Source organism: Patella vulgata, chromosome 4, assembly GCF_932274485.2.
Source record: "Patella vulgata chromosome 4, xgPatVulg1.2, whole genome shotgun sequence".
Taxonomy (NCBI): Eukaryota; Metazoa; Mollusca; class Gastropoda; family Patellidae; genus Patella; species Patella vulgata.
In genome coordinates, this window is record NC_065882.2 from 62,188,726 (window position 1) to 62,207,653 (window position 18,928).

Genomic DNA, 18,928 nt, shown 5'->3' on the forward strand with positions numbered 1-18,928 from the left:
GCTACCAAGTTGGTCAGAAAGGACTTAAACCAGGATTGTATTATCTTACCAATATAAGTAAACTTTGTTAATCAGGTTAAAACAAAATTTTAGAATTAAACATTTGCAAAAATTTTATTTCAATTGATCACAAAGGGCAAAGCAAAAACTGTCTTTTAGTATTCATCTTTGTTGCAGCACATAATTTGGCTTTAGTCTAATACAGAACACTTCTTGTGTGTTTTTCAATTAAGTATGCTGAATTTAACATGTGCACATTATATATACCTAGTTTCAAATCAATTATCACAAGATCACTTATAATTACTTCTTCCTTCTGTCTGTCACAAGTTTCAATTTTCTGTCTGAGAATCTTTAAAAGATTCAAAGCATATATAAACATGAATGGTAGGAAAAAATAAGACTCAATTTCAATCAATCGTTGAAGTTTTCTGTCACTATAAGTCTAATATGGAGGGTGTATCCATGATGATATGTTTACATGGTAACCAAACAATGCCATAGAAACCATTTCATGTCAATGATAGTATTGTTATTCTAACTCAAACTGGTTGAATTATGTTTTCTTTCACAACATTGTAGCCAATTATTACTACTAACTAAGACTTAAAGTGGAAATTAATTTCTATCAACTTTACAAGGATAAGCCAGCTGACACACAATTTAAAACAGCTACATTCTAATTTTACATTTTAATTAAATACTTCAGCTTTTTCGATGGAATATTTAGCTGTGACTAAGTATAATGTCTAACTAAAGTCTATTACATTCATGTTCGTAATCCAGATTATCAAATAACTGGTTTGAAACTGATTCCCTAGTACACAGCTTAATGTTATTTTTAAAGAGATTTTCCATGTTACAGGCACCTGTGGTTTATTCAGCACTAATAATCTCAGTTGGTTGGGTTGGGGGCGTGGAGCTTCTCCCTTTATTCAAAAAAAAAAGCTTCCTATAAGAAGTCTAGTCATGCAAAGTGCTGAAGAAAGACATAATTGCTATCTACCTGTTCGAAAAAATATGTGTGCAGTGTTTCCAAAATTCCTCATTTTGTGCAGTAATTAAATGGTACAATCTAAAACCATGTGTTAAAGCGATAATTTCATATTTTCTAAGGAAGTCAAAACATAATTATTTCTATGTCTTTTGCTCAATAGGTTATCAACTCACTATTATACGACCATGGGCATTATTTCCCACCCTTAAAAATCATTGACACAGGAAATTACACAATTACCTCCCATGCATTAGCTACCTTCAAACGTTGGAATTTGAAGTTGAAAATGATATTTTTGCCAATTTCTCAGCTGGCAATAGTGAATTATAGGATTAATAGGATTATTCTTTAACAAGGTAGGAGGGTTTATGAATACCATCTATTTTAAGGCTTTATTTTAATAAATTTTAAAAATATAACTTAAAAATATGAAATTGCAGCTTTAAGTTTACACATTTTACTGAAATATTCGTTTTTAATATTTTTTCACAATTGTAAGATGTATATATACACATCTAAGACTGTTGTGATAAACGTAATCATTAATTATAATATTCTTTTGATCAGTAACAGACACATGGTAGCATTCATTGGAGTCAGTCATGGTCAGGGTAGAACATGCACAAATTGTGCAGTAATCAATTTTTCTTATTTCATGCCATTATCGACAAAAAAGCTTTCTTAAAATACTTCTCAGTCTTTAAATCTTTAACTGTCTGCCCACATCCACCCAAAACGCAGAGAAATGACATTAATAAAGTAAAAACTAAAAAAAACAATTGGCCTCTTTACGCTTTTAAGAAGCCATTAGTGTTAATGTGATGCTCTATTTTTACCTGCCCTTACTATATAAATGTTAATAGGCTATAGATGTATCGTAATGTTTATATTGAATCCGAGAAAGATAAGAGTGAGATATCAGAGTTATTCCTGATAAACATATCTTAATATTTAACTATTACATAAACAAACTGATAATCTCTACAGTTCACATTAATTTTATCCATGTAATCTACATAATATGAAATGTCATTTCTATTTTAAAGCTTTTAGAACATTTGTTCAATAAACATAAAATAAATTACCAAAATATATAAAACATAATCTGTACAAAAATATCTCAACTTTAAAGATGTATTACTTTAAGCATAATAAAGTCATCTATTGGTAATTCAATAATTTTAACGGCAATATACGTCTAATCTTATGAAAGGGAAGCCAACATTGAGACTGATGTCCCCTTATGTTAATTCCAAAATAAATAGATGACACTCATTAGTTATTTGCACCATCCTCTTTGATTAAATTTAAAACCTAATCAGCAGAAAGTGTTCCTTATTGAACTCAATCAAGACATTAAAATCTAATGAACAAGTCGTGTGACCTTGAATCTGAGTCAAGAGCCAAGTTGCTGACTTTAGTACCAAGTCGAGTTCCAAGTCTTCACAAAGCCTGAGTACCATTCAAGTCGCCAATACATCAAATGAGTCAGCTATTCATGGCAAATAAGGTAAGTTATGCCCCCTTATCTCGACTCAAATCCTAAGCTCTTTCAAGTTGCAAGTCGAGGTTCGAGTCGCAATAAATATTTGAAAACGAGTCGCCAGTTGGTCATTGATGCGACTGAAGTCGAATTCGAGTCTGTGTCGCTGAACTTGAGTTCCCACCTCTGATGAAGACCTACCGGTACACCAAGTTTGACCATTCTAACTCACTTAGAAGCAGGTATTGAGTTCCCAAAAGTATGTTGGACAGACAGACAGGTGGACAGACCCATTTTAATAGTCCACTGCTTTCTTCAAAACATGGCTGGATAATAAAATATTTAACCCAAAATGCATAAAATGGTTATGAAAAATGAAATACAACAGACTCTCTTCCAATGCTCTTCAAAGTTAGAAAAAAAAATGGCAGAAGATATCCTTTCTATATATTACAGAAAATGTGCAATGGAATGAAAACAACAATTTCTATTTTTACAATAATTCTTTACCATCTATAGGTCAATTAACAGTTTGTTAGTAAGTCGTTACGATTTGTATATTTACAAATTCCTTCTCTATTAGGTAAGGTTGATAAATATTCATACTTTAATTAGGCAGAGTTGAAACCTGGCATGCAGAGTTCAATAATGAAGGAATTAATGATATAAACAATGAGGGAGTTATATCTGATACCTATGGTCTGATAGGCTGGTAATCAGATGTATATAAGTGATGTTGTTGATAGATATAGTAAATAATTCATAGTTTACCTATAAATGTTTATAAATAAGATTATATAATATATGACATATGTCTGTAGCATGTTACATTCTCTCCACATGTATATTTATGCCTACCATCAACCCGTAAGTTTACAAAGGGACAAGTTTCAATAAAAATTCTTCTTTCAAAATGTGATGAAATTTTACTGGCAAAGATAAGTTGCCAGACAATGAAAAACATGAAAATTATGCCCACAGCAGTTTAATCGTTTGAGCAGTCCATAAAGGTTGTTGGTTCGTGATTGCTAAAACATAATCAAGAGCAATAACTCTTCAGTAACAATCAGAAATTGTTGTAACATTATAAACTTAATTATGGCTCATTGGAACATAAATTTAAAGTTGTCATCATGATGTATTTTGCTGTTAATTAAACCATTCAAAAGACCGATATTCCCTCTAATTTCTAGTTGTCAGTGTGCACAAAAAAAATATCTTACGATATGCAAATTCATCTATGGGTCCTATTCTCAAAAAATCTTAACAACTCTGACCTGTGGGGTGATTATAATGTTTCTATGATAGGTGCAATAGCTCTGAGTTATGATGGGGTTCCTTCCTGTGACTAGTCAAACAATCACAGCAGACAAAACTTTGACCCGGAATGTGAACAGACAAGGCAGATGGACAGACCGACCACACTACCTATATTCCCACATAAAAACAGAGAAAAAATGACCCTTTTAAGTGAGCTTTTAATTGTCTAGCTAAGGCTAGGCCTGTGTTTGAAGATCATTAAATTGTTGTCAATTTATATGTAGGACAAATGAGTTACTGGAAATAACCCAGACATCATTCAAACTAATTTCAGCACCCTAATTGGCCACAGATGATCTACTTCCATATCAATTTTATTTAATGTTAGTCTATTTTTTGATCAGTAATTAATTTTGATATGTTAAGATTCACTGACAATTAGGTTTTGTTTTTTTCAAATCAAAATACCAATATTTACACAATGAATGTAGAGATGCATTCTGAAGTGGTTTCCAATCTTACCCCAATTTTCTTATACATAAATATAGTATTTATACTTTTTTTCTACTTGATTTCCTCAAAAAACAGTAAGGAAAACAAACAATCAGGTTAAAACACAGATCCTATTTCGTTTCGTTTTTATAGTTCAAAATTTCGTTTTACTTGTCTTTACTACACTTGGATCTGGAAGTGTTGTTATTTAACTCATGTTCTGCTTGAAATGAGGGGTCAGCCAATCAAATGGTCTGTCGAATCGAGCGTTTGACCTTTTTCGCGCGGAACTGTGGGTAAATCCACTAGTAACATCAATGCTGATTGGTTAATCAAATGTCTGATATCATAGCCATAGGGTCATAAGTCGGTCTTTTGACCCCTGACGTGACCTATGGCTATAACTTGTCAGATCTTCATGTAGTGTAGGCCATCGAAAGTATAAAAAAAAGAAACGAAATATAGATCTTTATTTTAATCAGATTGGAAAAATATTGAATAATTAAAGATTTTTGAAGATTTCTCAAGGGCAACTATCACAATATAAAAACAAAATGGAAGAGAAAGCACAGACTATCTGTAAAATAAACCGCACTCCCTACTTATAACCAAGTATCTTTTGAGACAGTTTAAAATACTTATAACTTAATGGCCTCCAATTGAATAAAAGGTGCACATTTTTTGGCACTTAAAACATCCAGGTTTCGTTTGAAGTGGATAAGAAGGGTGATAACTCTCGTTACAGTAATGATCTTGTTGAGAAACGAGCATAATCGGGCAATTAAGATAAAGACTGTCTCTAATTTTCCTGTATTATAATTTAACAATCTCTTTAAATAAAAGAAATAAATGAAATTAATGGCAACTTATTTCCTACTATAAATTTTTCAGACTCCTCGATATAGTCTAGATCCCAGACAGAAACCATAACTTTCCATTTTACTTTTACAATTGAAAGATATTTTTGTCATTAATAGCTAGAAAAAATTGGCATCAAAAGCCAAGCAGATGCTAGTTCTTTCATCACTTACTAAAGCAGATCTTAATTTGGCAAAATTCATCGGTTATGAAATGATAGGTTGCCAGCTAATGAACTATACACCCATCAGCAGCTCAGTACGTCTAAGCTGTCCAGAAATGCTTTCAAGATGTAAATATTAACTTGAATTAAAATCTGTCCCGAACAATGTATAAATTTGACCCCCAAAAGACTCGACTTCCTGCAACTTTGAACAAATATTAACCACAATTTTCAAACTGGCTATATTTCTTTCTGTTCCAGATGATTTGAAATCATACTGACCATGATCACATTAGAATGTGGTTTTATAAAAGCATTCAGCCATATTTAATCTGTGTATAACAAGAAGACGAAATACACACAGCATGTAACTGATCAAACAACCATTTTGTATTATTGTAAAGTCTCCTCCCTAGTGAGATTTGGCAGTCATCATATTTATATGGGCAGGTGAATATCATTTAGATGATTGTTTCTCACTTGTTTTCATATCCGTGGAATCTGTATTTTGTTGTTCCAGGACGATTCTATTACCGTTACTATTAGGTTTATATTACCTCCCCATCTATTAAATGTTAAAAATCACATGTTTGTGATATAATCATGGAATAAAAAACTATTGGAATAATTTCAGGAATTCTCTGGTGTCTCAAATTCTTGACTTTTATCTTTAAACAAAGTGTATTGTTTCTATACCAGTGGAATTATCGAAAGTAAAAGATATAAAAATTGTTGCCATTAATATAAAAGGGTAAATGATTTGATTATTATGAATTCCCATTAGACAAACACTTTGAGGTTCAAAGCAAAGATTGATAAAAGATAGTTTTTCAGAAATAACTAAAAGGCTTTCTTCATTATAAACAGAAATGTATTCTCTTTGTAATTTCCTGGGGTTTTTTAATATTGAAATATAAATTCTGGTGGTGATTTTTAAGACTGATAATAGACACTATAACATGATTTGTCAAACTCCCATATCCATTTGAAAAATCTGGTCCTACTAATCACAAAGACTGACAAAAGCAATTTTTGGTCAATAGTGTCCAAACTTTTTCAAAAACAAAGCTTTGTCAGTTATTAATAAGACTGATATTGTCAATATTTCAATTATTCATACTTTGGTCAATTTTCTATGAAATCATTTAAATTTTGGATAAGGATTTACGTGTGTAGAATGTGTATATCTATCACATACCTTTCCTTGTTGGTCACTTTTTGCAATACTTTGGACACTTTGGACGAAAAATGCTCTTGTCAGTGATTAGTAAGACCTCTAAAATCATGGGGTTTTAGGCACCATTGAAACATTTATAAGAGTGACCAAAAATATCTCAAGAAAATATTCAGACAACAAATGCTATCCAAATAATTTGAAAGCTTATCGACTGATTAAAATGGGTTATCTTAAAGTGTAAAATCAAAAAGAAACCAAAAGTTTCATTAATCATATCTATAATTTTATAGTCTTAGAATGACTTTTCTGTCTTTAATCCCTTCCTTAATGTGCGTATGTATGTATACCGCTATGTATACATGCCATTACATGGTATCCATTTATAATGGAAAGATTTAATATGAAATTTCCTGATGACAAGAGATTGATGAGAGAAAGCGATAGATATCTCTACATATGGCCAGCTAGTTAGACTAAAATATGATGGATTTCTTTATCTTACTGATGTTAGAAATGGCAGACGGCCAGATCAGACATATATCACCACACCTGTTCTCGGATTTATTACACATGTTGACCAGATGTACATTACAACAATCATTATAACAGGAATATTTCAATAAAAATCTTCAACTTTTCTCTACTTATATATCTATAGTTTATTCAATTAATATTCAAACAATCTCAGGGTTTGGGGGTGACACTGAGTTTTGGGTACCAAAATGGCTTGGGTTAGATGAACAATGTAGCTATAGTCATTAACAAGAAAATGATAACAGAAGTGATTGTGTCAGAGAATAAAAAATCCTAAAGAGTGTTTTATCCTTAACTATTATTTCTCCAGAGGCACCTACTGACAAACCTTGAGCTGATTCATGAAAGTAAGACAAATTAAATTTAGATGTTCTCTTTAGTTATATAGTATTCAAACCGCATTCATTTAAAAATAAAAATACACAGTTCCATGAAGAGAGCTAGTAGGAGACTATCTTGAATGTAGCAACGATTTTAATTATGGGGGACCACAACTATCCTTATATGCAACCAAGTTATACACATGTGGATGCCGAAGATACAAAGCAAGCCAGTGGGGATTACTTATCACCCCCCACCCACCCAAGAAGAGTTTGAAAATTAAACTGCTGAAAGCATGTTTTCTGGGCATTTCCATTTATTTTTCTTGTCTGTGCATTTATAGTGCATGAACATGTAGGTACATCTTCAATACAAAGGAAATTAATAAAATTTACCAACAGAATCTGGTGCCATTTTCAATATTTACCACCTTGGTAATCCGATAAAAACAGTATTAATTTTTACTCAATGTCACAAATTTGTAAATAATTTCTGTTTTATTTGGCTAATTATCACATTCATGCTATTTTCATTTCATTTCATGACTTACGTATTAAATACTGTTAAAGTACTTCTTGGAGCAATGATTAATATTTTTATAAAGATAAAAAACTGTTTCAAGATGTAAAAAATAAACTCATTTAAATTGCAAAAATAGTTTTAAATTCCTAAAATATCAGATTCTCCTTGATAACTGTTCCAAAAATAGACACGTGTTTGTTTGAGTGATTTTTGTTTCAGAATTTTGACAATAAAACATGCATGAGGGTTACAAAGAGGATGTGGGTGAGTGTTGGTTGGGGGAGGAGGGATGCGGACGGGGAGAGAGTTTAAGACATATTTATTGCATGAATACAAAAAATATAGATTTGAATGACTAGTAAACACTAGTTTACACAACTCACACATCTGAAAACCTGGATGAAATAGAATGGACCTTAAAGCCAATGTTATCTGAGGTACCAATATCACGTGTTCCAAATCTTGAAATATCTGCTATTGTGGTGCTTTGTGCCAGTGGACCGTTTAAAATATCAATCCCTTCCACCTTTTGGTGTTTTCCAACAACTAATTTGAATATATTGTAAAACATTTTGCATTGTTTGTAATAATATTAACAACATGGGTTTCTGTTGTAAAACATTTTGCATTGTTTGTAATAATATTAACAATATGGCTTTCTGTAAGTCTTTTTTTCCCAAAAAAACATCAGCACATTATAGTTTTATATCTATAATGAAATCTACTTCTTATAGTTTGACAAACAATCAATGATGTACTGAAACAATTTCTGAATTTTGTCAGAAAAATTTTATGTATGAAAGACAAAGGAAAAATACCAAAATAAACATCACATAAAATTAATCGAGGGTGTATATACAGTAATGTGATTTTCATGACTGGTTTCTAATATAAGACTTCTTGTCAAAAAAATGAAATCGCAGAGGAAAACGGTTTTCTTTAAAAGGTCGAGATTTTGTGCCCAGTTGCTCTACCTAGGTTTTAATGGAGAAAATACCTGGTTCGAGTTGCCAACATGTTTGAAAAAAAGCAAATCACGATGTAACTATAAACAAACATGGTAACATGTTGTTAAGATCACATGTTTCTTATGTAAAGACGTTAAATAACTAAATGTGGTATGGATACACTCAAAACATATCAAAAACACACAATCTCCAAAACATAAAACATTGTCAGTAATCTTCTTTAAAAATGAAAAATAAAATCATAATAGTTAAACATACATTATGCAAGAGGTAAATCTGCCTATTGTAGGTCTTTCTTTAGGCCTGACATGTTATCTAAATTATTAATTAGACATTAATTAACTTATTCAGACCGTAATTAACTCTCGATGGCATCGGAAGCCTGCCATGTTTATTGGATTAGGTTCTGATTTGCTGTTCGACTTCCATTCATAATTGAATTAATAAATGGATAATCGAGAATATATCCTACCGACTTTAGTAATGATGATCGAGGCTAGGCGGAAAATTCAATCGCTAAAATCTAGGTTCATAGTGGATTAATTTGACTGAAATTTTCAGCAAATTCCCTTTACAGTATCTAGATTTTAACCATTATAGTGAGAACTGTCAGCTCTTAATCTAATCTCCCATAATGTATCTTTATTAATGAACTCCTAACCATGTAAAAGTAACAGCATTTTTCTTAAGTTAAAGCTTCTGATTGCAATTTGCATTTCTCGGTGACATTCAATATTTTATCGCTTGTACTAAAATTGAGTATTTAAAATTTGATTAAGAAAACAGAACAGTAAATTAGATCCTGACTTAAATTCACTCTGATTAAAAATAGACCCATTAAAAGATTTTACCATCGTGTGTAGGTGGCACTGGTTTGTTATTATTGTATGCAGAGAACAATGAATGTTAGGACATTTTCAATTTATCATATCTTTGTAAACACTAAAAATATCTAAATCATTATTGTATTACATTCCTTTTAGGGGTGCCATGGTGGCGCAGTGGGTAGAACATTGGCTCGCTAGCCTGGAGGTCCTGTGTTCTATCCTTGCGTTGGCCGAGAAAGTTCCTCAGGATTTTCCGGTGTGGTTCCCCTTGATGGAGGGCCTGGCAAGGGATAATGTATAGTCATTTGGATGGGATGAAAAACCAAGGTCCTGTGTACACATTGATGTACAAGTAAAAGAAACCTTGACAGTTTGAATTCGAAATAAGAGAAACCCATAACACCGCTGTCCAGGGAGAGAAACCCATAACACCACTGTCCAGGGAGAACAGGTAACATTCAACTTAAAAACACAAAATACCAAAAATCCTTACGAAAAACTTCAAAATAATGTTTGGGAGCGACATAAACAAAATGACAAAGGTTCTTGAACAAAAATATCTGAAGAAAACAGTAGTGGGAGAAGTTTGTCTCAGATATTTGAAAGAAAAGTCTAAAATAAAGTCTGGTAGTACAGGGTCGGACATGAAGTCTATTTTATTAGAACAGAACAACACTTTTGTAATCATTCTGTATTTTATCTTGCAGAAAAAAAATTTATAGCTGTGTCCACACCCTCTATATGAACACCAAGCCAATGTTACAAGTCTTAAGAAGTTTTCTCTGTTGGAGGTTAAATAAGTACAGACTGTATAAGTAACAGCAGCTTGTCTTTTTGTTTAATGAAATACATATGGACTAAAAAAACAGAATTTAAACTACCTCACAAATACAAATATTCACAATTGTCTTGTGTTCATAACTTTCACTAACTCATATAAATATTCCAAGAATTCCCAAATACAAGCCTGATTGACTTGTCACAGACTTGTACATGCTATGACCACTGTACAGGTGTAACAGCCATTTAAATTTCAAGTTATATCATTTTAATGCGCAAAGATGATAAAAAATAATATACACACCTGCACCAAAAGCAAAGAAGAAACTTTTATCAGGATATTTCTCTAATAAATGTATCACCCTTTCCGTCATTCGTTGATTTCGTTTATCTATCAGTTCATTACGAAAATATTCATCTATATTTTTTGCCGTTCGCAAATCTTGAGGTGGAAGCGAGGTATTTACTAGATTTGGCACCTGGGCTGTATCATGATTAAATATTATAGAGTTCAAATCTCCACAATTATAATGTGTTATTAAATCATCTGTGGTATATGGCATCGTTTCTTTCCCCTGTCGATAAAATTCATGTTGCCACAAGGTCTGATTTAACGCAAACACAACCTGAAATAGAGAGAACATTTTTTTTTTTGTCATATCTAATAAAATTTTAATAGGCAAGTATAAAACTCATTATATAAACTGAAAATAAAATGAAATCAAGATATATTTTGGTGAATAAAATTTTAAACCAGTATAAACTCATCATTTTATAAACTGAAAAATAAATGAAACGTTTTAAAGGGGAATTTCCAGATATATATCAGTGAATGAAATGTTAAACTCATTATAATTAACTGTTTTTATTATCTGAAAATAAAATGAAAGGGGAATACCAGATTTATTTCAGTGAAAACTTTTTTAAACAAGTATAATTAAGTCATTTTATAACCTGAAAATAAAATATAATATGGTTTCAAAGGGGAAATGAAATAAAAATTGCTTGTGCATATGGGTCTTTAGCAGTAAGAAGAATCTGGAGGAAACCTTTCATGCAACTATCTCAACGTCCATTTGTCAGATGGAGTTGGAGAGATGGATCTTGACTATTATCACATCCTGTCTGGATAAATTTGTCTATAATTTGTACAGTGGCAACTTATTTTTGTTTTACACTATATTGCTGCATTCTTAATATCTCTTGGCAAGTTTTACGAACAGTATCAGATAGACACATTTGTCAGGTCACTCAATGAAAGCAGAGACCAGCATTCTAAAACACTGTTCTGGCCATCATTTTCAATCAGCTAATTTTTTTAGGCTGAAACTTCTGGTTTTTGATTGTGTTAAACTACCTTCTCCTTTAATAGTTAGTATGCAGATTTTCTTTATTCAGATATCATATGTTTCAAGTGCAGTATGATCTCAAAAGGGAAGCATTTTTTCCCATTACAATGTGTATGAATAACTATAGATTTTTAAGCTAATCAAGTTTTCAGAACCATGAGTAGGGTATGTCAGCTATTAAGATGATCAGTCTTTGGTTTGTAGAAAAAAAAATCAACCTTTTTCTAAACTTTCCCCCCTCCAGAATGTCCTAAAATCATCCAAATTCACCGACTGATTCAATTTGGCAGGTGTGTATATCTTATAAATAATCACCATTTTATTTACTTTAGAGCGCAATCTTTTCTCTTATCATAGCATGTAACCGTTTTCTCTCCCACATTTATTATATATTTGATCAAATTATTTTTCCATTAATGAAACCAACATGCTTATTTAATCTTTATAAGACTGGTGAAGTTAATGTACATGTAGAATAAAGCGGATCATACATATTAACTCTCTACAGGGTGTAGATCAAAAAGCCTGTTATATACGCAAGTGATGGGTTTGGCCTTATGGTAGGGCCACCTCACCTGTCTGTCCTCATGGGTGTTCTCTTGATATTCTGGTTTCATGCCACTCCTAAAGACACTTGTCCACAAATAAATTATTGAATGAATGAAAGAGGGTTTAAAGTAATTTAAAGTCAGACTTTTCTGCACGAACCGGGCTTAATGAGAGAAATTTTGCACAGACGGTAATTGAATTGTAACTTTCAAGTTTTTTTTTAAGTACACAAGACCTTGTTTTTTTGTACCATCCGAATAACTAGACACTGTTCCTTGCCTGGACTGTACTGCACCACTGACAAAGAAAATACCAGAGAATGTTTGTTAGTCCTGAAACATTAACTACCATTTCTTTCTCTCTTAGTCTTATAATGATTTTGAGTTTCTATGCTTGAGCAAGGTTTTGTAATTTGTAGTCTATAAATTTATGAGATGACTCCACATTATCACTCCATGTAGCTACAGAAGTAGCTCCAGTGACAAGGCGACAATACCTTATTATCTTAGAATACCAAATACCATTTTTCATTTATATTGGAATTTCACATAGACATTAAAATATATGGCAGTACCTCTTTTATATACTTTATGTTAATTAGTGTTATCAACCTGTTATGTGGCAATATCTATAGCTTTAAAAACATTGTTAACACTTCAATACAACTTCAAAGGAAACTATTTACAGAATATTAGCTAATTTAGTTCCAAATTCTAATTCAATGAAAAAAACTTTCAAAATATAGTAAATCTAATTTTAATCTTCAAATGAAAACTTTCATCAATCCATAAAACAACAAATCATATATTAAAAGAAACTGTTTTGGTGTTAATAGGTTGAGATTAAGGGGACCATCCAAATCTCCTAACAATTTGAATATTTAAGAGATGCATTATGTAAGATTTAAATATAAAGAACTAGCCATTCTTGCTGTAATAGTTCAAAAATAGATAACGAAAAATTATTACATATATTTAGAATTTTGGTCAAATGACTTTATTCTGATCAAAGTTATGAGTGTTTCAAGTTTTGACATAAGAAATAGCCGATTGTCAAAAGTACCATTGCCACGATAACAAACGAAGTCTCGACTCTCAATCCTTATTATTGAGTGACGTCCATTTTAATGTTACATGTAAATGATTATATGGCAGACATTGTCTAATCTACTTAATTTCTCAGCTATTATATGTTTGCATCACTAACAATCATTTGGCTATATGCAAGTATTTATATCTAAGAACCAATATAGCTTACTAAAGTGATCAAGTTACTGCTGACCGATAGCTTATGGCAAAATCTACTGACAGTGTAATCAATCTATCTTAAATTAAAATAAAGTGGTGTAATAATTTCTTACTGAGATGGATGAACGAATCAGATATTGCCTTCTTCAAGTTAAATTACCATTAGGGTCTATCTAGTCGTATTACACCATCTTTGAACAGCTCAACTAAATGAGATCAATTTATCGTAATAAGATCTAATTTGGTACGATACTAATCGCTCTTCTTCTCTCGAACCAATCTATTTGTGTAAAACATTGTACATGTATTGAAACAATCTATTACATAAAGGTTGTCTTTCCTTGGTCAAATCCATTGAGTATGTCATTGTAGGTTAGCCTACTGCTGGACATGGGTTTGTTCATTTACAAAACTTAATACTTTTTTTTATACATACCATAATACTATCAAAATTTCAGTGGCATAAAATGAAATGAAACAGAGTTTAACATCTTATTTTTTGGCAACATTTTATTTTTCTGCAAGTAAAATTTTGCCCCTACAGCAGCACAATGTCCTACCCTTATTTTGATTTCCAACTTTAGGGATCCTTAACGTGCAGCCAATGCTATAATACACACACCGTTGGTTTTCTGTGTCATTTGCACAACTAAACACATTTCCTTGCCAGGTCCTATGTCCTGTACCACAGACAAGGGGGAAACCAGGCTGGAAAAACCCTAATGAATGCACAGAATAATAATGTGAACTGCATTTCAGTTTGAGTGAAGTCTGTTGTAGGTGTGTTAAGTGTCTTAAATTGCAGCGGTAAGAAAGAGGAGGACCTGGAGAAAACTGGCAAGGTTGGACAAGGTTGGACCCTACTCCTTGTCACGTACAAGCCAGGAATCGAAACCACACCACTTGACTCAATGACAGACCTTATGATGCAAGGCGCATGTGTTAACCACTCGGCCACCCACCCCCTCACAACCGAAAGAACAAAATTAGATTTTTTCTATACAAGACTGTAAGACCACACCGAAATAAAATACCTTTCATTTATACAAATAAATAAACCCGTTCTTAATATTTTATAATAACTGAATAATTCCAAAATAAACATAACAGAAACACTCCATATTGCAAAAAGGAATTCATAACTCTTCCTCCTCATATTGTAAAAATATTTCTCATTCTCTCATTTTTCCTAAAATAACTTTTTGAAACTGAATGTAAATTTAAATTAAGAAAATAAAGTTGAAACAGAGAGATAAGTAGTGGAGTAATATTTGACGTGAAAACAGATAGTTCAAACTATGTGGAGGACTGAACATATATGCTGTACACTACTTGTTAAAACGTTACTGTTGACTGTCTACATATCCTTGTTTTTCTTTCTCGATGGTGAAAAATATTTCCCTCTTAACAACTACATGATTATAGTACATTATCAGGTGTATATCAATATTACACTTTAATTCTACATATAACATAATAAAAAAATCATACACGACTAGAGAAGAAATTACAGTAGATGTACCTGTGTGTCTGTCCTAATGTTCTACTCTGACTGGGCTAATGAAGAAGGGCATACAGTGTGCTGTGGGGGAAATTTTGCCCTAACAATGGCGCTACAGCCTACTCTTGTATCGAATTCCAACTGCCAAGGGTTCTTTTACACGCACACCCAGGCCCGTAGTCGGGGGGGGGGGGGATGAAATTTCCCCTGAAAAAATGTTTTGAACCCCCCCCCCCCGAAAAAAAGTTGCCAACCATAGCTCTAAAATACCTACTGTAAACAGTGTGCCACCCCCCTCCGCCCCCCCATAAAACCTTCACTGCCCCTCCGCAGCCAGCAAGCTGGCGACAGGCCTGTGCACACCAATGTGTACAACAAAACCTCAGTTTTCATCCCATCTGAGAGTCCCTTGTCAGACCCTCCGTCCTGCAGCACTGACATGGGGAACTATGTCAGAAATTCCTGATGGACTTTCTTGGTCAAAACAAGGATCGAATGCAGAAATCCAGGTAAGTGAGCCACTATCTTACTCACTGATCCACCATGGCTCTGTCTGTCATAGAAGAAAAAATATAAACCTTTATACCAAAAACCAGTGAAAATTCTGGTCTAATTCACAGATAATTACAATTCTTTTGAAATTGCCATCAGAGGAAAATCATCAAGGGTCAAAGATATACATCTAAAACATAAGATCATGCGGACTCATTTATTTGCTTATACATTGCATACATGTAGCTGTATGCGAGTAAGAATTTTACTTCATCTATTTTTTATAATATTCTGTCTTGAATACACAGCCATGTGTATGGTACTTGTGTATTGCACTTGCATATAGATACGGAAGCTACAGTCTGGTAAATTAATGATATTTCTGAACATAAACCGGATTCAAATTTAAAAAATATACTACATAATTCCTTTAGATTCTAGTCCACAGGTAGCAGCATCAGGAACTACGCAGTTCATGCATGTTAATATGTTTGAATTCTGTACATTTGGTAAAAAATGAAAAATTGTTAGACTGTGCAGCTCGAAAGTAATGTTATCATATTTGATGTTGTTCACCTGTTGTGCGGTATAGTAATGATATATTTACTGTATTGATACAACTGTTAAAACAGGTGCTGCCACCTGGTGACTAACAACACTACAACATTCTTCACACATCAATATCAGACTAACATTCTTATCTTCACAGCAAATTTAAACTAAGTTTTCCTTAACCTCATAGTACTGTATAGCATCTGATCTCATTCTGTGTCATACCCAGGATTCTGTCTGGAGGATGCTTCGACAAAAAACGATCTGTATTTTCAGTGGTGTGAGAATAGAGTAAGGCATTACAAGGGGAACAGCTGCCCCAACAATATGTTTAGAAGGGGGCGGGTAGAGGAGGGGGAAACTCTCCCCAAACATTTCCTTTCCAGCTCACAGACTTTAAGATATCACAATGACATTAATTCAAATTTTTAGCCCATCATTGTTTTGCCAAGGGTTAGGTGCACTACTGGTCTGACACATACAGCTGTAGATGATAAGGTCTGGGATCAATGCAAGTTATAGTTTGATCCCAAGCTTATATGTGACAAGGAGTCAAATCGCTTGACTAAAATTGTGGATTTTCTAAAGATATTAACCATGTTAGTCACGAAATGACCACACTAGTATTGTATGGACATTAAACCCCCATTTCTATCTCACTTCATTGTTTTCTGCTTGTCTTATAATACATGAAGCCACAATAGATGCTTGACTTGCAGAATGAGCAAAAAATCAGCCCATCATAGGCTATGGTCGGCTACAAATCTAAATTCAATTCTGTATAATTCAAATTCATTAAAGTATTTATTTCACATAGTGCACTAGAAACATAGGAACAATTTACCTGTAGGTAAATTATCTTGAAACAAAAAGTCTTATAGACCCTATTTAATGATTAGATTGGTTCTAAAATAGACTGATACATTTGATTCAGATATAATATTACCATGCCCACTGTCATAAAACCACCTAAAATGTAAAAATATCTGACTGGGTCTCATTTTTCATTGGTTTTTGTCCTTTGATGTCAGTCAGGTATGATATACAGTTTAAAGTATCGCTTACCTATTCTGTCAGAGGTAATTATACTCACAATAGATTGTATGACTGGCATGAAATATAAACTACAGAGGCCCTAACTACTGACATTCTCTCTCAATGAAACTACTGTTCATGTTTAGTAAACTCAAATAAATTTAAGGTTGAAAATAGGACCAACATCAAAAATTATACTCTGTTCAGAAGGCTGCATTGTCTCTTATAACTGTATATTAGTAGCATTAATGTAATCCACCTCACTCCATACATTTTATTTTACAAGACGAAAATATATCTTTTCTAGAGTGCTGTGGTGGTCCATTGCCCAAATTGATAGTATAATTATTAGTCCAACACCTATTGCTTCTAAATTGGAGACTAACTATTTAAAACACAAATGTGACAACATCCTTTGATGTTAGATACTGGTCCAGTTCCCTCTCTATTGACCAAATAAATAAAATCATTAGTCCAATAGCAACTAACAAAGTCCTATCATTAACATCCATTATTAGCCCAATATTGGACTGGACTAGATGTTTACTCCACACCCATTAACAACCAATCTGTTTGTCTTCACAGCACTAGGATCTGGAAGAGTTGTTATATAACAGGCGTTCTAGTTGATGTGAGGAATTAGCCAATGAAACAGTCTGTTATAGTGAGTTCTTGATGTGCTCTGCATGGAAATGTGGGTAAACCCCTAGAAACGTCAATGTCTGACATCATAGGGTCAAAAGTTGCTTGTATGACCTCCCAGTACAACTGGTCAGATCTTCATGTAGTGTAGGCCATTGAAAGTATAAAAAAACAAAACGAAATATAGATCTGTATTTAAATCAGATTACAATAACAACTAACAACCAGTTTATTCCCAGGAAGGCGCAGTTATTGACCGTAATGGATTAAAAGGGATCGTTTTCTGCGCAAGTTTCTAGGGATCAAAAATGTAACAATATGACTAATTAACTAACATTTTAGCAACATGTGTACCATATGACTTTAGAAACTAAAAAAATGAACAATACTATATAACAAATTATTTAATTTCACCAAATAAGTCACCCTGTCTAAATAATCAACTAGAGTTAATTCCTCTTGTTTGAGTCTTCTTTTTAATAGCTGAAGCTGGCTTAGCATATGGACATATTTATGTCTCTTCCTTGGTGGATTTTGTCCCTCCACATACTGCACCATTCTAATTTCATTGATATTCTGTTCTTATTGTAAAAACGTGATCATTTTAAAAAATATTTCTATGAGCTTTTCCAACTATATCATGCGTAACAGGTTCATGGTTCGGGCGGTTTTTGTTTAGCTTCACCAGAATATCGTTCGCTGTAGTATTAGAATGCTGCAGTGGATATACAATATATTATGTAACCATACCTTTCCTTCCCTTATTTTGAAGGTCAATTATCTTTTATACAATTTATTATTCAACCATACATTTCCTTCCCTAATTTTGAAAGTCAATTATCTTTAATTGTAAGAAGTTTTACCAAGTACAAAAACATAAAAAATAGTGACGGGAGTGTAGAATCTTTTAAGATCTAATCCAATCTGTCAAATTCATATACCATCCTTCTGATTTACTGTCCCATAAAACTCTCCTTAAGATCCATATCATCACAAAATTCAAATTTTCAACAAAAAGAAGACAGTTTTATCACTATAGCGGAAAAAACATATTATTGCGTATGTGTGATTTTAATAATAGGCCTGTATTCACCATATAATAGAGCTGATCTTACTGGAGATACATGTGTGTAAAATTAAAGGTGTTGTTATGGCTAATAATTATTCACAAGAGAGAGA

General features: G+C 32.7%; 1 protein-coding gene across 1 annotated transcript in view; it reads right to left on the reverse strand.

The window, feature by feature from the left end:
- LOC126818381 (metalloprotease TIKI1) overlaps positions 1 to 18,928 on the reverse strand; it is a 45,325-nt gene that overhangs the window by 7,571 nt on the left and 18,826 nt on the right. Inside the window, exon 3 of the mRNA XM_050545777.2 lies at positions 10,687 to 11,008. Coding sequence (XP_050401734.1) covers positions 10,687 to 11,008 — 322 coding nt within the window. The remainder of the gene's footprint in view (positions 1 to 10,686; positions 11,009 to 18,928) is intronic.